Source organism: Danio rerio, chromosome 5, assembly GCF_049306965.1.
Source record: "Danio rerio strain Tuebingen ecotype United States chromosome 5, GRCz12tu, whole genome shotgun sequence".
Taxonomy (NCBI): domain Eukaryota; kingdom Metazoa; phylum Chordata; class Actinopteri; order Cypriniformes; family Danionidae; genus Danio; species Danio rerio.
The window spans coordinates 71,593,801-71,616,483 of record NC_133180.1 but is presented as its reverse complement, the minus strand read 5'-3'; the positions used below and the strand labels follow the sequence as shown (position 1 = coordinate 71,616,483).

The 22,683-nt window shown below is 36.8% G+C and overlaps 1 protein-coding gene across 4 annotated transcripts in view; it reads left to right on the top strand.

Annotated features, from left to right (window-relative positions):
• The window catches only part of notch1b (notch receptor 1b), a 190,383-nt gene extending 168,464 nt beyond the window's left edge, over window positions 1-21,919 (top strand). For 3 of the 4 annotated variants that reach the window (XM_073951084.1, XM_073951085.1, XM_005168649.6), the window contains 10 exons: window positions 248-819; window positions 3,133-3,567; window positions 3,740-3,888; window positions 4,732-4,945; window positions 8,553-8,643; window positions 8,737-8,899; window positions 14,035-14,333; window positions 14,482-14,629; window positions 15,765-15,862; window positions 17,091-21,919. In XM_073951084.1, coding sequence (XP_073807185.1) covers window positions 248-819; window positions 3,133-3,567; window positions 3,740-3,888; window positions 4,732-4,945; window positions 8,553-8,643; window positions 8,737-8,899; window positions 14,035-14,333; window positions 14,482-14,629; window positions 15,765-15,862; window positions 17,091-18,374 — 3,453 coding nt within the window. In that variant the 3' untranslated portion in view covers window positions 18,375-21,919. 4 annotated transcript variants of the gene reach the window in all.
• Window positions 21,920-22,683: the final 764 nt, after the last annotated feature.

Here is a 22,683-nt window from a genome sequence, read left to right as displayed (position 1 = left end):
CATTGGCATGTTTATCTGACGTTTTCCCAGCTTGTAGTAGTCGATCAAAAAGCTATTTAGTTTCTTATGACTATACACTAGCAGTGGAATTTACTGCGATGTGACGGGGCGCCACCTGAAATCTTGCCTAGGGCGCCAAATTAGTTAGGGCCGGGCCTGAGAAGAGTTAGAGTAACTAATTACACCTCAAAATTTCAGTATAAACCATGATAAAAAAAGTTTTGCATCTTGTGCATGTCTCATTTAGGGTTTTACGGGCTCGACCTGCGAGTACGACGCACACGCATGTGGGAGCCTTCAATGCAAAAATGGCGGGACGTGCGTTTCTGGTCACAAGAGTCCCAAATGCCTGTGCACCCCTGCTTTCACTGGTCCCGAGTGCCAGGATCCCAGCGGAGGCCACTGCACCACTAACCCCTGCTATAACGGAGGCACGTGCGAGTATATAACCGAGGAGCCGTATTACCACTGCATCTGTCCCACCAACTTCAACGGCCTCTTCTGCCACATCCTGGACTGGAGTTTTCCAGGCGGCACTGGTCAGGACATCACGCCGGCTCCTAAGGTGTCGGTCAGCTGCGAGATTGAGCAGTGTAAAGTCAAGAAGGGCAATAAGATCTGTGACAGCGCATGTAATAATTACGCCTGCGATTGGGACGGTGGCGACTGTTCGCTGAACTTTAATGACCCATGGAAGAACTGTTCGGCGGCTCTGCAGTGCTGGCGCTATTTTAATAACGGGAAGTGTGATGAACAGTGCCACAACACGGGATGCCTCTATGATGGGTTCGACTGCCAGAGAGTGGAGGCACAGTGCAAGTGAGTGCTGTTTAAAAGTTTGCTTTATTCATTTTAAGAGTTTCATGTTTGGGCCAGCTATGTGAACCAGCAATTTACAGCTGAAATGGAAAGGGAGGATTTTGTTTCCCTTTAAATTATTTTATAGTACAGACCTCTTGCTGAAGCCAAGACTAGCCAGAGCATCTGCTAGTGCAAGATATTTGGTTAGATTTCATTTAATTGTAAATGCAGAATTAAAAACAGTCAATGTGATATGATCATATATATAAACAGTAGCATATACAGATATATAAACTAATAAAATAGAATAAAAACAGATTTATTAAAATGGATAAAGCATTATAAAGAAGAAAGTATTCATGAAAAAATAATAAATAAAGGCTTAACATAAAGTGTATTATTAACATGAAAAGGAAAAATGTAAGAATGAAAACATAATTTTAATTAAACTCTATTATTACTCTTATTATTAAATGAATTATAATTATTATTTAAATTATTTTTTTTTTCTATCCTTAAACTATAATTACAAATGTATTTGAACATATACAGTTGAAGTCAGAATTATTAGCCCCCCTTTTAATTTTTTTTCTTTTTTAAATATTTCTCAAATGATGTTTGACATTGATGTTTGAATGTTGGACATTTTCACATTAAGTCGGATAATATTTTTTCTTCTGGAGAAAGTCTTTTTTGTTTTTTTTTCTGCTAGAATAAAAGCAGTTTTTAATTTTTTTAAGCCATTTTAAGATCAATCTTATTAGCCCCTTAAGCTATATACTTTTCCGATAGTCTACAGAACAAACCATCATTATACAATAACTTGCCTAATTAACCTAGTTAAGCCTTTAAATGTCACTTTAAGCTGTATAGAAGTGTCTTGAAAAATATCTAGTAAAATATTATGTGCTGTCATCATGGCAAAGATAAAATAAATCAGTTATTAGAAATAAGTTATAAAAATTATTATGTTTAGAAATGTGTTAAAGAAAAACTTCTCTCCGTTAAACAGAAATTAGGAAAGAAATAAACAGGGTGTCTAATGATTCAGGGGGGCTAATAATTCTGACTCCAACTGTGTATATATATATATACACACACACACACACACACACACACACACACACACACACACACACACACATACACACACACACTATTGGTTAAATGTTTATGGTGAGTTTTTTTTTTTTTTTTTTTTTCATCTGTTCATCAAGGCTGCATTTATTAAATGTAAAAGAAAATTGTTGAATTTTTAAATCTTTATTAAAATTGTATGTGGTTTCAAATGAAAATATTACTCCAGTCATTATTGCTTTTATTACTATTACCATTAATAATAATAACAATAATACTAATATTTATAATAATTATAATAATATTTAATTTTTCTTTTTGGCTTAGTCCCTAAATTAATCTGTGGTCGCCACAGTGCCAACTTATCCAGTTAAACCGCCAACTTGTCCAGCCTATGTTTTACGCAACGGATGCCCTTCCAGCTGCATCCCATCACTGGGAAACATCCATACACCATTATTCACACACAGACACTACGGACAATTTAGGCTACCCAATTCATACAAACTCCTCACAGAAATGTGAAATGCTACCCACTGCGCAACTGTGTCGCCCTAATAATAATAATTTATATAAGTGATTTCTAAAGGGTCACATGACACTGACGACTGCAGTAATGAAGCTGAAAAATCATCTTTAAAGTCACTGGAATAAATGATTAAATAAATTACAAACTACTTTTGAACAGTTATTTTATAATGCAATAACATTTCACATTTGTACAGTTTGTGCTGTAGTTTTGATGAAATAAATTTAGCCTTGGTGAGCAGCAGAAGCTTATTTTAAAACATTTAAAAATTGCACTGACCCTAAACTTTTGACCGGTAGTATATATATATATATATATATATAATATTATATTATATTATATTATATTATATTATATTATATTATATTATATTATATTATATTATATTATATATTATATATTATATTATAAATTATATATTATATTATTTAAAAGTCTATTATTATACTATAATATCTAAAAAAAAAAATAGCACTGCTCAGTAGCATTAAAAACCTAGAATAGTTACATTTTGACAAAGAAAAGTAAAAATGGTTATCCTTAGTGAATGAATTTAGGAAGATGGTACTGTAGCTTGTCCAAAATTGCTTGCAAACCCGAATCTTCTTGACCCAGATGGTCTAACAGGTCAAAACCAGGTCCGCACTCTTGTAGTCCAGCTTTAGAGACTGTCTAAAAGCAGAAAAATAAATACAGTTTCTAAACTCTCCTCTTCTTTCTCCTAGTCCACTATACGATCAGTATTGCAAGGACCACTTTGCAGACGGCTACTGTGACCAGGGCTGCAATAATGCAGAGTGTGAATGGGACGGCCTGGACTGCGCTAACGACACCCCCGAGAAGCTGGCTGCAGGACTGCTGGTTGTGGTGGTCCACATTCACCCTGATCAGCTCCGAAACAACTCGTTCGGCTTTCTGCGGGAGCTCAGCCGAGTGCTCCACACCAACGTGGTTTTCCGGCGGGATAGCAAGGGGCAAGAAATGATCTACCCGTATTACGGCAATGAGCAGGAACTGAAGAAACACAACATCAAACGATCACTAGACGGCTGGAACGATGCTTCTAGCGATGTCTTGAGCTCGATGAAAAACAGCATTTACAATATAGTAGTGGAAGGAGGGAGAAAACGCAGAGAACTGGAGAAGATACAAGTCAAAGGGTAAGTGTGTGTGATATAAAAATATGTCGGAATAGTTGGCGGTTCAGTCCACTGTGGGGAAAATTGAATGAATAATTCAAAGCGGCATATAAACATTTGCTGTCGTGACTTTTTGTCAGATTATTTCTTCAAGACATGCTTTAATAAAATCAATTCTTATGTTTCCCATCAGCTCCGTGGTTTATCTGGAGATCGACAACCGGCAGTGCTACCAGCAAACCTCCGAATGCTTCCAGAGCGCCAACGACGCGGCGGCATTCCTCGGAGCGCTGGCTTCCAGCGGCAGTCTGAAAATGCCTTACGTCATCGAGGCCGTCACAAGTAAGCGTTCGGCACGAGCATTGTCGTGTGCCTCACGTCTTCCCATAATGCCTTTAATCAACACTAGGCCTCCTATCTTACTCAATGTATTCAATACCAACCCCCCCATCCCCAACCTTTAACCCCACCGCCTCCTACCGCGGATTACAGGGATCGCTTTGAAGTTTGTAGCGTTTCTTCCTTATAACAATGAAGCAAGTGTTCTTTGTGCATTAGACAGACTAAACAATCAATGCACTGGTCTGAGGGCAGATCTGCTTCCTCCAGGCAACCCAAAATAGTTAATTGATGCAAATCATGTCAACTCGTTTGGCCCGACATGACACATACATGCATGGCGTGAATGTGAAATGATGGGGGGGGCTGCCGCAACCTTAACCTAGTCGAACGTAGCAGGACTTAACGCATCTCCAAGGGTTTAGATGAGCAGAGTTTATCATTTCAAAATCGTTAGTGGAGAGAGTGTGGTAAAAAAAAAGAGAAGAGTGGAGAAAAATTGATCGGGAGTGTGCTAGAAGTTGGGAGTCTTTGTTATCTGGAAAATCCTAATAAATCCTTCGTCTTTACAGCTTAAAGTGTGCGCGGTAATTTGAAGTTCATTAATCCCTCCCTTTTTTTTCCCTTAAAGAAGAACTGGTAAAGTTGTCTCCTGGTACCCTGGGCTGAGAAAAAGGGAGAGGAGGTGTTCATTCGTTTTTTTTTCCCCGTCCTCCTCCTTTTTTCTTATTTGCCAGCTTTTTTTGATGAGAAGCGGTTAGCAATTCTGATTAGCGCATAGTTTGTCCGCCCATCTTCGGAGCATATTCTTGACTCTTGACATGTCAACGGTTGTTCCTGTGGCAGGTGAGATCGATGGACCGTCGCCTGTAGAGCTCTATCCAGTCTACGTGGTTCTGGCAGGATTGGCGCTGCTGGCCTTTGTCGCCATTGGGATGGTGGCGTCCCGTAAACGGCGCCGGGAACACGGACAACTTTGGTTTCCGGAGGGTTTTAAGACCAGCGAGCCCAGCAAGAAGAAGAGGAGAGAGCCGGTCGGAGAAGATTCAGTCGGTTTGAGGTCAGTTTGAGATTTCTATTTCAGCATTTGTCGAGCTTAATCTCATCGTCTGAGTGCTTTCAGCAAAACGTTGGACCTAGGATTCCGTTTCTAGATCTGATATTTATTATTTTACAGGGTTTCAAGTCAAATTTAAGACTTTTTAAGACCATGAAGAATTTAAATTCAGACTTACAGTTGAAGTCAGAATTATTAACCCCCCTGAATTATTGGCCCACCTGAAATATTTGCTCCTCTGTTTATTGTTTTTCCCAACTTCTGTTTAACAGAGAGCAGATTTTTTAGCACATTTCTAAACATAATAGTTTTAATAACTCATCTCTAATAATTGATTTATTTTATCTTTGCCATGATGACATCACATAACATTTTACTAGATATTTTTCAAGACACTAGTATTCAGCTTAAAGTGACATTTAAAGGCTTAACTAGGTTAATTAGGTTAACTAGGCAGGTTAGGGTGATTAGGCAAGTTATTGTATAACGATGGTTTGTTCTGTAAACTATCGAAAAAAATAGCTAGTAGAGGCTAATAATTTTGACCTTAAAATGGTGATTAAAAAATTAAAAACTGCTTTTATTCGAGCCAAAATAAAACAAATCAGACTTTCTTCAGAAGATAAAATATTATCAGACATACTGTGAAAATTTCCTTGCTCTGTTAAACATCATTTGGGAAATATTTAACAAAATATAAATAAAGGTAGAATTTTTTAAATGGCCAAGCAGACAAAATATGTACTTAACCCATCAAAAAATCTATTTTAAAAGATTATGTATTATGTATTTTAAACAATCTGTCAAAACAAGCAGACCTAGCTGTTTGCACAAGCTAAATGTATGGACAACAGACTGTTATAATATTAGTTATGAATAAAAGGTTTTATTGAGATGGATTGTTGGTGGTTGGTTGTGCGTTGGATCGATTGGGTAGCTTTACATTCATCCATTCATTTTCCTTCAGCTTAATCTCTGATTTATAAGAGGTCGCCACAGCAGAATGAACCGCCAGCATATGTTTTACGCTGCGGATACCCTTCCAGTACTGGGAAAGGTATAAAGAAAGGAAAATTAAGACCAATTTAAATGATTTAAAACCTACAAGACAATGTTTCATTGAATTTAAGACATTTTAAGGCTTTTTAAGGCTTTGTTTTTAAGGTGTGTTGTAGGATAAGGTTTAGTTTTGGTGGTTGTTGTGTGTTTCAGATGTACAGTTGAAGTCAGAATTATTAGCCCTCCTAAATTATTATCCCCCTTGTATATATTTTTTTTAAGTTCTATTTAACAGAGATATTTTTCAGCACATTTGTAATCATAATAGTTTTAATAACTAATTTCTGATAACTGATGTCTCTTATCTTTGCCATGTTGACAGTACATAATATTTGACTGGATATTTTATTAAGATACTAGTATTCAGCTTAAAGTGACATTTAAAGGCTTAAATAGGTTAATTAGCAGGGTATCCGCGGGGTCTTAAAAAATCTCAAAAGCTAAATTTTAGGCCTTAAAAAGTCTTAAATCTACCAAAATATTGTGTTGAAGGTCCTTTACATTCATTCATTCATTTTCCTTCGGCTTAGTCTCTGATTTATCAGAGGTCGCCACAGCGGAATGAACCACCAGCTATTCCAGCATATGTTTTACGCAGCGTATGCCCTTCCAGCTGCAACCCAGTACTGGGAAAGGTATAAAGAAAGGAAAATTAAGACCCATTTAAATGACTGAAGACCTACAAGACAATGTTTCAGTGAATTTAAGACTTTAAAATTGTGTTTTATTTTACTTTTTAAGACTCCGTGGACTCTGTTTCTAAGGTGTGTTGTACGATTAAGTGAGGTTTTGGTGGTTGTTATGTGTGTGTTTCAGATTTACAGTTGAATTCAGAATCATTAGCCCACTGTGTATATATATTTGCCCAATTCTATTTAACAGAGAGATTTTTCTACACATTTCTAAACATAATCGTTCTAATAACTGATTTATTTTATCTGTGCCATGATGACATTCATAATATTTTACTAAATATTTTTAAAGATACTATTTATCAGCTTAAAGTGACATTTAATGAATTAACTAGGTTTATTAGCAGGGTATCCACGTCTTAAAAAATCTCAAAAGCCAAATTTTAGGCCTTAAAAAGTCTTAAATGTAGTGAAATAATGTGCTGTAGGTCTTAAATCTTTTTTTAACAGGTCTTATTTTTCCTTTGTTCGTGTATAGCTACCCAATCTGGCTATTAACACCCACACAATCACCAACACTCTATCTCAATAACACTTTTTTATTCAAAAATAGCATTTTATTACTTTACATTAACATTTGCTTTACCTCCTAAACTCTGGAACCTGGTACCAGGTCTGTGACATCACTTACTGTTTGTACTGGCCCAAATACACCCATAAGTGGTTCTGTTCTCTCATCAGTTGGAATAGAATAACTTCCGCATAGATTATGGTAGAGACATTTTCCTTTTTTTCTATGATTACTGACATGTGCAGGAACCACCAAAATTAATTACAGCAACCTAGATCACTTGGAATCTAAAAGGTACTCTTTTAAATTTGAGTTTACAAAAAAAAGTGCCTCTTTTTTGGAGGGGTTTATTATAACACAAAAAACATATACAAATATTTGAATCACTCTCAGCAGCGTTTTACGAAAATTCAAAGGGTTTTCTTTAAAATGATACCAAACTTTTGCAATTACACCTCTGCATGTGGATTTGGGATGCTTTTACATTTGGGTAGGCAAAAATAGCGCTTGACTTTAAGCGGTTAAAAGTTCACCATTTGTTTACTGCAAATACAGAGGAGAGGATACTGGCCTGACCTTTATTTTTTATTATTAAATTATTATTATTGTAGACTGAAGTATTATTATTGTTGACTGAAGTAAGTGACAGCTTTGTTTTGTTCTTTTCTTGGTAAGGGTTATAGGGTTTGTGAATGGATATATTTAAATATTTTTTATTGAAAATATATTGATTATTATTGTTTTATTAAATGTATTAAATTTTAATCATTGTTTTAAAGGGGCAAGTGAAAATCTTTTCTAACTGAGATATTCGAAAAAATAGCATTTAGCCCTGTATAAGTCTAAAATTTCAATCATCATGGTCTTAATAAGACTTAAATTTAACTTGGTAACCCTGATTAGGCAAGTTAGGGTAATAGGCAAGTCATTGTAATGGTTTGTTTTGTAGACAAACGAAAACAAATATTGCTTAAGGGAGCTAATAATTTTGACCTTAAAATAGCTTTAAAAAAAATTAAAACTGCTTTTATGCTAGCTGAAATAAAACAAATCAGACTTTCTGCACAAGAAACAAATATTATAGGAAATACTGATAACAATTCCTTGCTTTGTTAAACATCATTTGGGAAATATTGAATGAAGAAAAAACATTCACAGGAGGGCGAATAATTCTGACTTCAACTGTATATGTGAGCCGTACATAAGACCTTTATCTATAACTGACTAATAGATTATAACATTTCTGAATATGAAGTTGGAATACAATGACAGCTATCTATGTTGAAGCTCATTTGTTCTATAAAGGTTATCGCTGCATCTCTAATGAGTTATTTTGTTCTTAAAACAGGCCACTCAAGAACTGTTCAGACATTTCGTTAATGGACGACAACCAGAATGAATGGGGAGAGGAGGAACAGTCCGACAGCAAACGCTTCAGGGTGAGCAGAGCTGCACTTTACATGAAATCATCAAATCACGTCATTTATAACATGTTCTGATGTTAAAAGAAACGTCTGGTTGTCTTCTTTCAGTCTGAGGAGCAGGCAATGCTGGATTTAGACGATCAGCCAGATCACAGACAGTGGACGCAGCAGCATTTGGACGCAGCCGATCTGCGCATCCCATCCATCGCTCCCACACCGCCTCAGGGCGAGATAGAGAACGACTGCATGGACGTCAATGCCCGAGGACCAGGTTAGACATGGTTTCTCTTCTTTTTTTATAACATAATAATGGTTTTGCTGAGTATTTTGACTTTTTTAGGTCAAAAAAGAAGGGTTGAAGTATAAAAATTATTAAAAAATAATAATAATACAGCTTTATGTTTCTTTAGACTAAACAGTTTAAATTAAGTCAAACTCATTCACTCTCATGTGAATTATTTTTGAAAAATTTCCCAAATGATGTTTAACAGAGCAAGGAATTTTAAACTGTAATTCCCATAATATTTTTTCTTCTGCAAAAAGTCTTATTTGTTTTATTTCGACTAGAATAAAAGCAGTTTTAAATTCATTTTTAAAACCTTTTTAAGGTCAAAATTATTAGCTCCCTTAATCAATATTTTTTTCAGTTGTCTACAGCCGCGGTACCCAACAGAGGGGTCCAGGCCCACAAGGGGGCCTCAGCGAGCTCTGTGGGGGGTCGTGCCATGTTTTACTTTTTTTTTTTTAGCAGTGGAGAATTAGGAGAACGATCATGTTGCCTTTCATTTTATCCTCTGGCTGACCCAAAAAATGGACAAATTTGTAATTCGTCCTCCCCAAAAAAGACAGAAGCTGCGTCCCAGTCACATATTTACTATTCTACACAATTTTGTAGTATAAATAGTGTAAATGCGTTCACACTGAAAACTCTAAAAATAATAAGTGCACTTTAATTACCCGGATGATGCACTCATTCAGCCTAGTAAAATGAAGTGTGTAATGATGGACACTTCACGCACTCAACGACCGCAGGTAGCGGAAGGGGCGGAGCTATCGGGCTCACATGTTGCATAACTTCATTTATTTTGGATGGTGAAGGCAAAATTCTCCTACGAGAGGGATTATAGCGCCTCTCTATGGTGAATACGGGTTGACTTATGGCAGGTATTATTTGATAGTTTGGTCATTTATTTCACTGATTTGGCAACCGTCAAACGTCATCAGGGAAACGGTTTGTAAAAAAAACATTAGTGCTCCATTTGGGACGACACTACATACATATATTATGCTGCTCAGTGTGTATATTATGCTGCTCAGTGTGCACATGCCCTTTTTAGTCTTGGATAGAAAGTGCCCTTCCCTAATGATCTGATGTGCACCCCACCTCTTCAGTTCGCGCGCAACATCACCCCCACCCCCCCTGCTCTTCAGTTCACGCGCGACAACCCTCACCTACACCCCCATCCCCCTCCCCCCCACCTCGGGTCTTCAATAATTTTTTCCGCTGCACATGCCCCTTGGAAGGTCTCTGCACGGGCCTGGTGTGCCATTTGAGGTGCAGCTACTGTCTCACTGATTCGCCTTCAGCTAATAACAGTAATGACCCAAGGATACTGGACCCAGGTGAGGAAGCTCCAAACGTTTCAGGTCACAGCGCTAGCAATACTGGAAACACAGTCTGCAGGAAATACCTAGATAGTTACCTGAACTATGGTTTTATTATATTTTTTCGAAGCAAAGAGTCCCTGATCCAATCAAAGTTCTTGCTAACGAATCCATGAGGCCATCCAAATTAATAAGACATTTGCAGACGACTCATCCCCAATACCGCAGTGTGTACCCAATGCTTTAATATTTTACATTAAGCTAGTATTTGTGCATAAACCTATCTAGATATAGTATTAAACATTCCGTTTGTTTGAAAACAATCTTTTTTTCATACCTACAGCAAACTTATATGAGCAATAATAGCATTGAATGTGGATGGGGGCCTTATTTTCCTGGGGAAAATGGGGGTCACAGGCAAAAAAAAAAAGGTTGGGAACCACTTGTCTACAGAGCAAACCATCATTATACAATGACTAGCCTAATTACCCTTACTTACCTGATTAACCTAGTTAAGCCTTTAAATGTCACTTTAAGCTGTATAGAAGTGTCTTAAAGAATATCTAGTCAAATATTACATGCTGTCATCATGGAAAAGGTCAAAGAAATCAGTTATTAGAGAAATGTGTTGAAAAAATATTGGGTTGTGGCTGAAAAGGCATCCGCTGTGTAAAATATATGCTGGAATAGGTGGCGGTTCATTCCACTGTGGCGACCACTGATAAATAAGGGACTAAGTTGAAGGAAAATGAAAGAATAATAATATTAAAATTCATTGAAATAAATAACATTTTATTAAATACATAAATGTATCCTTACAATTAATTAATATTAATATTTATTATTATTTAATATTAATTTTATTAATGCAATTAATAATTATAATGACTTTTTTTTATCATTTGAAAGATTTTTACAAATCATTTTTCTTGTTTATCTAACAAAAAAAAGCGTATAATCATTCCGATATTCCTGAGAACTCAACCAGTCTAAAAGATGTTCATTGCTTATGGATTACACCTGTTCTCCGGTCTGCACGCAGTGTGTGTGCGCGCGCTGTCGAGTGCTAGGATGAAGCACTGAATTGAGCTCTAAGTAGGAGTTAATGCTCAGGGCCCTGTGGGAAACAGAATCCACTTCAAAGGCTCCGACTGAAAGCCGTAAACCCTGGAGACTGAGCACATTTTTACCAGTCTTAACGATTCATCCTGCGATATCATTCTGCTTACATGTGTTTTATTAATTAAAGCCGCTCCCATTCTATAATCACAAGCGTATCCCTGACAAACACAAAGGCAACGTTCTTTTGCCATCCCTTCGCAAGCTGTTTTTCCTCTCTTTGGCCTTCATGTGGATTGATGTTTTTAAATCGACCAAATCAAGAGCCGATCTGGGAATAGCTATTCTTTTGAAGCCGAGAAGCCCCTGTCGAAGTCAGCAAAGAAAGCAGCTTCTCAAAGGTGATAATGCTCAGTTTTACCAACGGTTGAAGTTTCAAAGTGTGGCCTGCGTCTCTGAGCTTTACCAAACCGCCACGCTTGATTACAGTCGGTTATCGAAGCGATCTGGGGTGATTCAGAAAAGCAGCACGTCAAATCCAACTTCGATTTGTTTGTTTCTTTGGTTCGTCACTTAGAGGGAAACGTTTCTTTAGGTTTGCTGTGAAACTAGCTCTGCTCTAAGGAAATACTTTGGTGTGGGAGTGGAGTTTCATTTGTTTTAGACTCTTTTTCCTCAAATGTTTAGTAAGTAACTATACATACTGGGATTTTTGTGGAAATTATATGGATTTTAAAAATTGTCAACTTTGTCTTCATTTAATCGCTTTTTTTTCAGACCCTTTTGAGTTTCTTTTTTATTATGAATTATTTTTTTCTGCAGTTGATCAGAAAAAAAAAAAATCAAAGGGGGGCTAATAATTTCAATCGATAGACCTTATCAATGACAGATTAAGCATGGACATTTAAAGGATATGCTTGCTGTGAGACGTGTCCACTACTTTACACATTAAAATAGTAATCAAGTGTGTGCAGTTTATGTTACCTTATGGAGTTTCTGTCTTGGCATTGAACACACATAAAACACGGTTGTGCGCATATAAGCAGGTGCTGCAGAGCGTTAATAGATCATGGTTATATCTGCTGGTGCAGCCATTAATATGCGGGTCAGGTAATCAAAAAGTACTACATGGTGTACGCAAAAGGCTACATGATGTTTAATTATGGGTGGGTTGTGGGTGAATAAGATTAATAATTGGTCATGCAAACTTTTAACTACATTGCATAAAATATAAAACGATTGTATGAGCAATATCACACGAGTAGCAGTGTGATATGGCTGTATATCGGCCATATCGCACTGCTACGAGTGTGATATTGCATTTATACAACAGTTTGACGGCATAATTGTGTATATAAAAACAAAATTAAACAGAGTCTCAAAAACACTTTTGTATGAGGAACTACTTTCTTCCACCTTGGATTCAAATCATAAGCTGACAGTTAAACAGCTGAGCAAGCATCTTTTAAACTTTAGATCTGTAGTGTCTGCTTGTTGCTGGCTGTATGTGGGCGGAGTAATACACAAAGGGTAAAGAGGCTGTATGGGTGCTGATATTATTTAAATATATCACGGCTATCAGTAAAAATATATAGCTTAAAGAGGCTAATAATTTTGACTTTAAAATGGTTTTTAAAAAATTTTAAACTGCTTTTATTACAGCCGAAATAATACAAATAAGACTTTCTCCTGAAGAAAAAATATTATCAGACATACTGTGAAAATGTACTTGCTCTGTTAAACATCATTTGGGAAATGTTTTAAAAAGGAAAAAAAATCAAAGGCAGCTAATAATTCTGACTTCAACTGTAAATATATATATATTTAAACGAACAATTTGATTAAACGAAAGCAAAACTGACCTGATCAATGGATGTGTTTGTCACAGTGAAAACAGTTTAATATAGGCTACTCTTTTATTTTTGATGATACAGTTGAAAAAGAGACATTATTCAAAACTGAATAGTTCACTTCACCTAAAAGTTTATTCGTTCTTCTTTTTTTCATTTTGTAGATGACTGACCAACAAAATATATTAAAATTAAAATACAAAACGAAATCCGTTCCAAAAATATTTTTCTTCCGACAAAAATATGTGAATTGTATATTTTTGTAAGTCCCCGTCCTCTACATAATTGTGCAGTGTTTGTTTCGCTCTATGGGGGAAAAAAATGATTTATTTATTGCTCCACTGTAATTGTTGCATCACAAACCTCTGGGATATACATTGGCTACATTTTTTATACTAATAGTTTTAATAACTAATTTCTAATAACTGATTTCTTATCTTTGGCATGATGACAGCACAAAATATTTTACTAGATATTTTTCAAGATAATAGTATTCAGCTTAAAGCGACATTTAAAGGCTTAACTGGGTTAATTAGGCAGGTTAGGGTAATTAGGCAAGTCATTGTATAATGAAGGTTTGTTTTGTAGACTATCGAGACAAATATTACTTAAAGGGGCTAATAATATTGACCTTAAAATGGTTTAAAAAAATTAAAAACTGCTTTTATTCCTCGCCAAAATAAAACAAATAAGACTTTCTCCAGAAGAAAAAATATTATCAGAAGTACTGTGAAAAGTCCCTTGCTCTGTTAAACATCATTTGGGAAATATAAAAAAAGAAAAGAAAAAAGGAGGGCTAATAATTTTACTAGAATACTTTAGACAGCTATGAACTATCCGACTATAATAAAAATGCATAACAGACACTTTCTCTCTCGTTTTCCCTCTCTAGATGGCTTTACTCCTCTGATGATTGCATCCTGCAGTGGAGGAGGGCTCGAAACGGGAAATAGCGAGGAAGAGGAAGACGCTTCAGCAAACGTCATCAATGACTTCATCTATCAGGGCGCCAACCTTCATAACCAGACAGACCGCACGGGTGAGACGGCTCTACACCTGGCTGCCCGCTACGCCCGCTCAGACGCCGCGAAACGACTGCTGGAGGCCAGTGCTGATGCTAACATCCAGGACAATATGGGCAGGACTCCATTACATGCCGCTGTGGCTGCTGATGCCCAAGGCGTCTTCCAGGTATGTGGAACAATATACAGTCGGGGAAATAAGTATTGAACACATCACCATTTTTCTCAGAAAACATATTCCTAAAGGGGCCGTTGACATGAAATGATATTGCTTGTGTCTGTTTTCCTAAAGATGTTAACCATTGTTTCTCGTGCAGATTTTGATACGGAACCGTGCCACAGATCTAGACGCCCGCATGCATGATGGCACCACACCTCTGATACTGGCCGCAAGACTGGCGGTCGAGGGCATGGTGGAGGAACTCATCAACTGCCATGCTGACGTTAATGCCATTGATGACTTTGGTATGACTATTGGACTGCCGTGCATCATTCACTCTTTCAGTTATAGTAAATGTAGCTACACTACCAGTCAGAGACTTTACGCATTATTTTTATTAGCATTTCTTTATAGGTTTTGTGAATGCTCTCATTGAAAAGAGTTTTTATTGTGTTCTTTTTCAGACAATGAAAAATTGTGGTCATTAATTATTATTATTATTACTATTATTATTATTAATAATAATATTTTATTATCACTATTATTGTTTTTGTATTATTATTATTATTATTATTAATAATAATATCATCATCGTTATTATTTTATTATCATTATTATTATTATCATTAATAATAATTTATAATCATTATTTATTATCATTATTATTATTTCATTATTATTATTAATAATATTATTTTATTAGTATTATTTTATTATCATTATTATTATTATTCCATTATCATTATTATTATTTGATTATCGTTATTGGTATTATTTTTATTATTATTATTATTATTAATGTTAATATTATCATTATTATTATTATTATTATTATTATTTTTATTTAATACTTATTCTATATTATACCAATCCAAAAGTGAGTGAAGAGATTTGTGAAGTGTCAGAAAATTAGAACATTTGAACATTTTATTTACTATAAAATGCTGAAAAAAAATAATTAAAATGTAAAATAAAAAAAACATATTTAAAAAATGTAAGCAGTTGAATTATTCTTAACACTGATGATAATTATAATAAATGATTCTTTAGTATCAAATGAGTATATAAGAATGATTTTTGAATAATAATGTAATACACAGGAATAAATTACATTTAAAACTTAAGAAAATTGTAGTTGACTATTAATATTTGTCTTTTTTCAATATCTTTCTTTTTTTATATTTATTTAATTTAATTTCAGTATTAAACAGTTTAAAATGCAAGTAAAGACATTTTTAATGTTACATAAAATGCAAAAAAAAATGTAATTAAAATATCCTGAAAAAGTATTGGTTTCCACAAAAAAAAAAATGTTATTTACTTCTGTCTTTATTTTACTATAGACGTCATCAAACGTCTAATTTGTTAATATATTTAGTTTTTCTCATTAAATGTACTGTAATAGAGCACATGCTGAAGTGTTTTCTGTTTGCGACACAGGTAAATCTGCTCTTCACTGGGCAGCAGCTGTGAACAATGTAGATGCAGCGATGGTGTTGCTTAAGAATGGGGCAAATAAAGACATGCAGAACAATAAGGTGAGCAGCACTTGATTCTTTTTTATAATGCTATGTTCAGGTAGACAAGGGACAGTTCAGCCAAAACTGAAAATCCTGTCATCATTTGGGAGTCCTCCATCTGCCCAAACTTGCATGACTTTGAACACAATAGAAGATATTTTGAAGAATGTTGTTGACCAAGTGGTAATGCGATGAGATACCTAACGATATGTGTTACAAACCAATAGAAACATTTAAATATCAGTCACTGCATTCCCAATAAGGGTTATAATCTAATTAAAACATATTTAACATTATTAAAAGTACATAGGCTGTCGGCGCCAACAGCTTAGTTGTACTGTTTGCCGACATATAGCACAGACATGCTCACAGCGACCTGATTCGATCCCCAGCACAAGGTCCTTTGCCGATTCTTCCCCGCTCTATGCTCCCAATGCTTTTCTGTCTGAAATCTCTACTGTCCTATCATAATAAAGACCAAAAGCCCCTTAAAAATAATTCTAAACAAAAAAGTACTTATGGCAGTGGGTCTCAACCATGTTCCTGAAGAACCACTGCCTCTGCTCATTTTCCATGTTTACTTAACCAAACACACAAGATTCAGATCATCAGCTCATTAGCAGAGACTGAAAGACCTGTAATGGGTGTGACAGAGAAAGGAAACATCCAAAACATGTAGTGTTGGTGGTTCTCCAGGAACGTGGTTGAGAAACACTGGTTTATGGTGTTTTTTTGCCATGATATTTCTAAAATAGACCTTCCGAGTGTTGCAGATGGTTAGGACAAATACTCCTTCAGGATTCGATTGGTGCACAGATTTAAAAAACAAGTTCAGAACATGAAACTATAGTGTCATGGCTTTTAAATGATGCCTTGTTTTTGATACATGGTTGAATATTTTTACTAAACGAAGGTAATAAATTCTACAGACACGCCCAGACGGCCTGTATTCAGGCTGTTGCCAGTTGTTAACCTGGAAAAGCTACCTTTTATTGCATGTCACAGCAGGCATCGAGTGTTAGGACAAAGAAATAGTGTAGCTAGGCACCAAAGAAATATTATGGAAGTCAATTTGGACCATTAACTGTTTGGTTACCAACATTCTTAAAAATATTTGCGTTCAGCTAAATAAGAAACTCACATTATATTGGAATAACTTGGAGTTTGTACATGATTCAGGTGAAAACTATGACAAGAAACCATTTTTATTAAGCTTGTGCCTAACAAATGATTTCCCCATGATCAGGAGGAGACTCCTCTTTTCCTGGCGGCAAGGGAAGGAAGTTACGAGACGGCTAAAGTTCTTCTGGAGCATTTTGCAAACCGGGAAATCACAGACCACATGGATCGACTCCCGCGAGACATCGCGCAAGACAGAATGCATCATGATATTGTGCGTCTTATTGATGAATACAACCTAGTGCGCAGTCCTCCCATGCACAGCGCCCCGCTCTGCACCACCCTTTCCCCACCCCTCTGCTCCCCCAATGGCTTCATGGGCAACATGAAGCCCTCGGTGCAAAGCAAAAAACCTCGTAAGCCCAGCACTAAAGGCATCGGCTGCAAAGACGGCAAAGATATGAAAGTCAAAAAGAAGAAAGCGCAAGACGGAAAGGGAAACTTATTAGACAGCTCGGCTGTTCTCTCTCCGGTGGATTCCCTAGAGTCGCCTCACGGGTATATTTCTGACATCGCCTCGCCACCCCAGATGACATCACCCTTCCAACAATCGCCCTCCATGTCGCTCAATCAGCTACAGGGAATGTCAGACAACCACATGGGCGTCAGCCATCTTGGAATTGGCAACAACCAAGATCTTTCCCATATACAGTTTGATCCATTGCCTCCACGTCTCACTCATCTTCCGGTGGCCGGATCGAACGGTTCAAACGTCATGAACGGTCAATGCGAATGGCTAGAGCGGATGCATGGAAGCATGGCTCCGCAAAACCAGTTCACAGCCATGAGAAACGCCTCAGGTCAAGCCAACCTTCACCAATCGGGCTTGATGACGTCACATCACAATGGCCGCCCTGCCACGCTCTCTCAAATGATGAACTATCAAAGCATGCAGAACACACACCTAATGCAGCAGATGCAGCAGAGCATGCAGCCGCGGCCCCAGCAGACCGGCGTCCAGCTGCAGAGCCAGAGCCAGAACTTCATCGGGGGTGATCTGGGTGGACCGGAGCTCCAGCAGAGCGCAGGGAACAGCATGTCCATCCATACTATAATCCCCCAGGAGACCCAGCTGCTCAACCCGTCCTCTCTGGGGTCCAGCATGGCGGGCACGCAGTTCCTGACGCCACCTTCCCAGCACAGTTACACTCCCGCATTGGACGCCAATACTCCCAACCACCAACTTCAAGTGCCTGACCACCATCCTTTCCTCACGCCATCTCCCGGTTCTCCAGACCAGTGGTCCAGCTCGTCACCCAATTCCAACATGTCCGATTGGTCGGAGGGTATATCCAGTCCTCCCACCAGCATGCAGTCACAAATCGGACACATGCCCGAGCAATTCAAGTAGAACAATGAGATTCGCTAAATGAAGGCACATTCCATAAGCCTGCTTATACTGAAGGGTCTTTTATACGCCGCTTGTACTAACCTTTTTTTTTCTTTAATTTATTGACATTTTGTTATTTATATACTTGTCATCATTTTTTTTTTAATTTGGGCACAAAACATTAAATCTTAAAGTCGGCATGAAATGAAACTTAAAATTGTTGATTTTTCACCTAACATTACATCCGATTGAAACGATTTGTGAAATAAATAAATAAAAATTTAGGGCGGGGCTTGATTTTTGTCCAAGTGGATCATTAGAAGATTTGCCAAATTGGATAATATTTGAATGCCAGTTGTGGAGGATCAAGGCTGGTTTATACTTCTGCGTCAAATGACCCACGGCGATTGCCTTGTATGTAGCCATGCATTTATACTTCTGTGTGCTGTTTGTGTTGCTCTGCAATAACACATCTGAATCGCTAGGTTTTATTATGTTCTTTTGTGTCGAGTTTCATCAAAGGTGTTTTTTTTTTTACGTTACCTTAATGTACAAGTAGCTTAAACTCGTTCATTCTGAGGCGGTAACCGGCGGACGTGCAACAACTTTAATCATACGGTTAACACAAAACAAAATTTTCCATCTGGAGGTCCTTCATGAGACTCAACACTTGTAAACACTCACTCCAATGGGTTCGCGCGGCTCTCACCCTCGCCCGCACTCGTCAGCGCTACCGAGGCGACTAGTTATAAAGCTTGCACTATGAGTCGATGCAACGTAGTTTTATTGTTTGAGAGGTGCACATCAGCATCGTCGTATAAATCATCCTTTAGTTTCTATCGTAGGGTTGTCCCGGTAATGAATTTCGGTACCAATTATTACTCAAATTTTTAAAACTTCCATTTGCTGCTAATATTTAAGTGCAGTTGTGTATACGTGCTCAACCGCACTGAAATATTAGTGGGAAATGGACATTTTTAAAACTAAAGTACCGAATGGTATCAAAATTCAGTATCGTGACGACTCTAGTCCACTGTTATCATTGTTGGTTAAATAAATGTTTTCAGATGCCCGATGACGAGAACGAGGAGCTAAATTTTACAAATAGAATCGTACTAATCGTAATAATAAACCTGTACAAAACGATGTAATATTTCTAAAAAACACGATCGCAATATATATATATATCCATGCCTAATATCCGATGGACAGGAATTGATCAATTTTTATAAATTGTTAAAATATTGATGTCTGTGAAGCAGACTAGTCTAGAGACTGTTGTATAAACTCGATTTCATATAAAATTCACTTTAATGTGTGATATGACTAAAAAGTGTTTGTATACGAATATTTACTTAACTCAAATGAGTAGCGACTTGGAACCGAAAACAGTATTCAATACGTCACGACTTAACAAGCGGATATTTGTGCAATTAATAACTCAGTCCCGCACTGATAGCCCCGCCCTAAAGACAGACCATGTGACCCACAGTAAGAAAAGTTATTTTAAAGGGGGGGGGAAGTTATGTTATTTTATTTAAAATAAAGATTTTAAAACTTGCAGTACCGATTGGTACCACCGGGATCTACTGTCGGTCAAATTAAATGTTTTCCGATTCCGATGATGAGAAGAAGAGCTAAATTTTACGAACGAAATCATACTATATTTGTTCGAACCACTAGCTTATGCGAAACGAGGCCTGCTCTGTTAGCCCCACCGTCGTTTTGAGGGGGCAGGAAAGGTTGTGGTGTTTGACTAAAGATTAGGAGCATTATTATGAAATAAAGATTACAAAAATTGCAGTAGCGATAGGTACCAAAATTCAGTGTCGCGACAACACCAGTTTACCGGAATAACCGTCAGTCAAATTAAATGTTTTCAAATGCCCGATGATGAGAACGAGAAGCTAAATTTTGCGAACAGAATCGTACTATATTTGTTTAAACCACTAGCTCACGTGAAACAAGACCTGCACTGATGGCCCCGCCCTAAATCAGATCATGTGACCAGAAGTTTAAAAAAAGTCGTTTTGAGGGAAGGGAAGGTTAAGTGCTTTAATTCAATTAAAGATTATGAGGAGTCATTTTTTTTATAAAATGAAGTTCACCGATTTGTCATTTATAACAAGCACTACTATTTACATTTTTATTTAATGCCGACTTTAAACAATGAAGAAGGTCAGTGGTGTAATAACCGTAATACACTGTAGTCAAATGTACACACTGGGTATTTATTGGTCTTAAAATATGCCTGTATTTTATTTTATGTTTTTTTATTATTTTTTTTCAGTAGATCGGTCATCGTTTCAGTTTTATTTGAACTAATATTGTAAAAACTTTGTACAAATGCGAAGTTCATGTACGGGCATTATAGAGAGCATGTTTTTGTACAACAAACTTCAGTGTTAAAGTAGATTTATGTTGTCTGAAACAAGCTGCTTTTCCGTTACTAGAAGACGAATGAATTTGCTAACGTTTCTGATATTTGTTTCGTTAGGTTTATGTGTGTGCGTCGCAAGGTTTAAACTACAAATAAGTAGTGGTATTATAATTGAACATTTGTATAGTTCAAATTGATTTTTTTTTCTCATTCTTTCTCTGTTTCTTGTATAATAAATTCTTGCAAATGCAGATTTTTGTAAACGTCCGCTGTGAGCGTGGATGTCAAAGTGAGGATCTGAGCTATTTACAGGAAATACTTGATATTAGCTTGTGTGAAACAAGTCGTAATGTCAAGATCTCTGTATCTTTCCTCTGGTTTTGTAGAACTGGTCACGTGGCCAACAAGTGTCTGGGATTTATGAGGTGTTTCAAATTGAACTTCTCTTCACTGTACTTCCAGTTTTGTATCTTCGTTTGAGCCTATGGCTGATGTATATAGATATATTTTATGCGTTGTCATGTAAACAGGATTTTGTTTCAGAAATCTTAAGTGTGCCATGGAAATTTGAACTATTTTAATGCTACGTAGTTATGTTTTCTATCATACGCAGAACGTATATTTTTTTCTCAGTATCACTGAGTAGAGATAAATCTAAGAATATGTATACACAAGAATGATTAGAGGTTACGTCATAAAGAATAACATACAGTAGATGTTTTTTTGACTCGATATTTATTGATCACCAATAATCGTCCATAAAAACAAGTTAAAAGGTCTCTAAAGCAGTGTTTCTCAACCACGCTCCTGAAGGACCACCAGCTCTGCAAATTTCCATGTCTCTCTAACTGAACGCACCTGATTCAGATCGTCAGCTCATTAGCTGAGACTGTAAGACCTGTAATGGGTGTGACAGACAAAGGAGACGTACAAAACATGCAGTGCTGGCGGTCCTCCAGGAACGTGGTTGAGAAACACTGCCCTAAAGGGATATGGTGGTGGTGTCATATATATCCTCTTTAAGCCATCAGTACTTCTGAGTTCATCGGATTTGAACAGCACTGAGTATAAAATGTCTGTAAATATTACCCATCTGCAAAAGTGTAGTTTACATGCAGAGTATCTGTCAGTTCTACTGTCTGTACAGTTTCTATGAATAATAAAAGATCCCATTGTGTATTCAGAATTAAGTCTCCTTTGTTGCTTTTCTTAAGTCTTCCTGCACCAACATTTTCTTTTAGCACATTTTATTTGTGTCAGTGATTAAACCATGACATTACTCAAACAACACTGTAGAATACAATATTTTGGCCAAGCTAACATTGCTATGGTTAGTTGTTGCCATTATCCAGGGTTGTCGCAGAATTTCTGAAACATCATATATCGATGTTAAAACGCCTATTTCAGGCATTAAAAGGTTTTTGTATAAAATCTACATCACTACTTGACATAAGTCTTGTCATCGATCCCGGTTGTAAGAGCAACAAATAATAACTTGACTTCTAGTTGATCATTTGTAAAAGTGGCAGAAGGTCTGATGAATCATCTGTTGAACTGCATCCCAATGACCCAACATCAAAATTCCTGAAAGCAAAGAAGGTCAAAGTGCTCCAGGATTGGCCAGCCCTGTCACCAGATATGAACATTATTGAGCATGTCTGGGGTAAGATGAAGGAGGAGGCATTGAAGATGAATCCAACGAATCTTGATGAACTCTTGAGGGAGTCCTGCAAGAATGCTTTCTCTGCCATTCCAGATGACTTTCTTAGTACGTTATTTGAGTCATTACAGAGATGTATGGATGCAGCTCATGGGAATCATACACAATAAAAAAAAAATTTCCACTGCAGCATGACTTTATATTCTATACTGTACATTATTTTTAAGTGACAAGACTTTTGTCTAAGCAAAGTCAGACCTTACTGTCCTAATTAAATAATTCAAAATCAA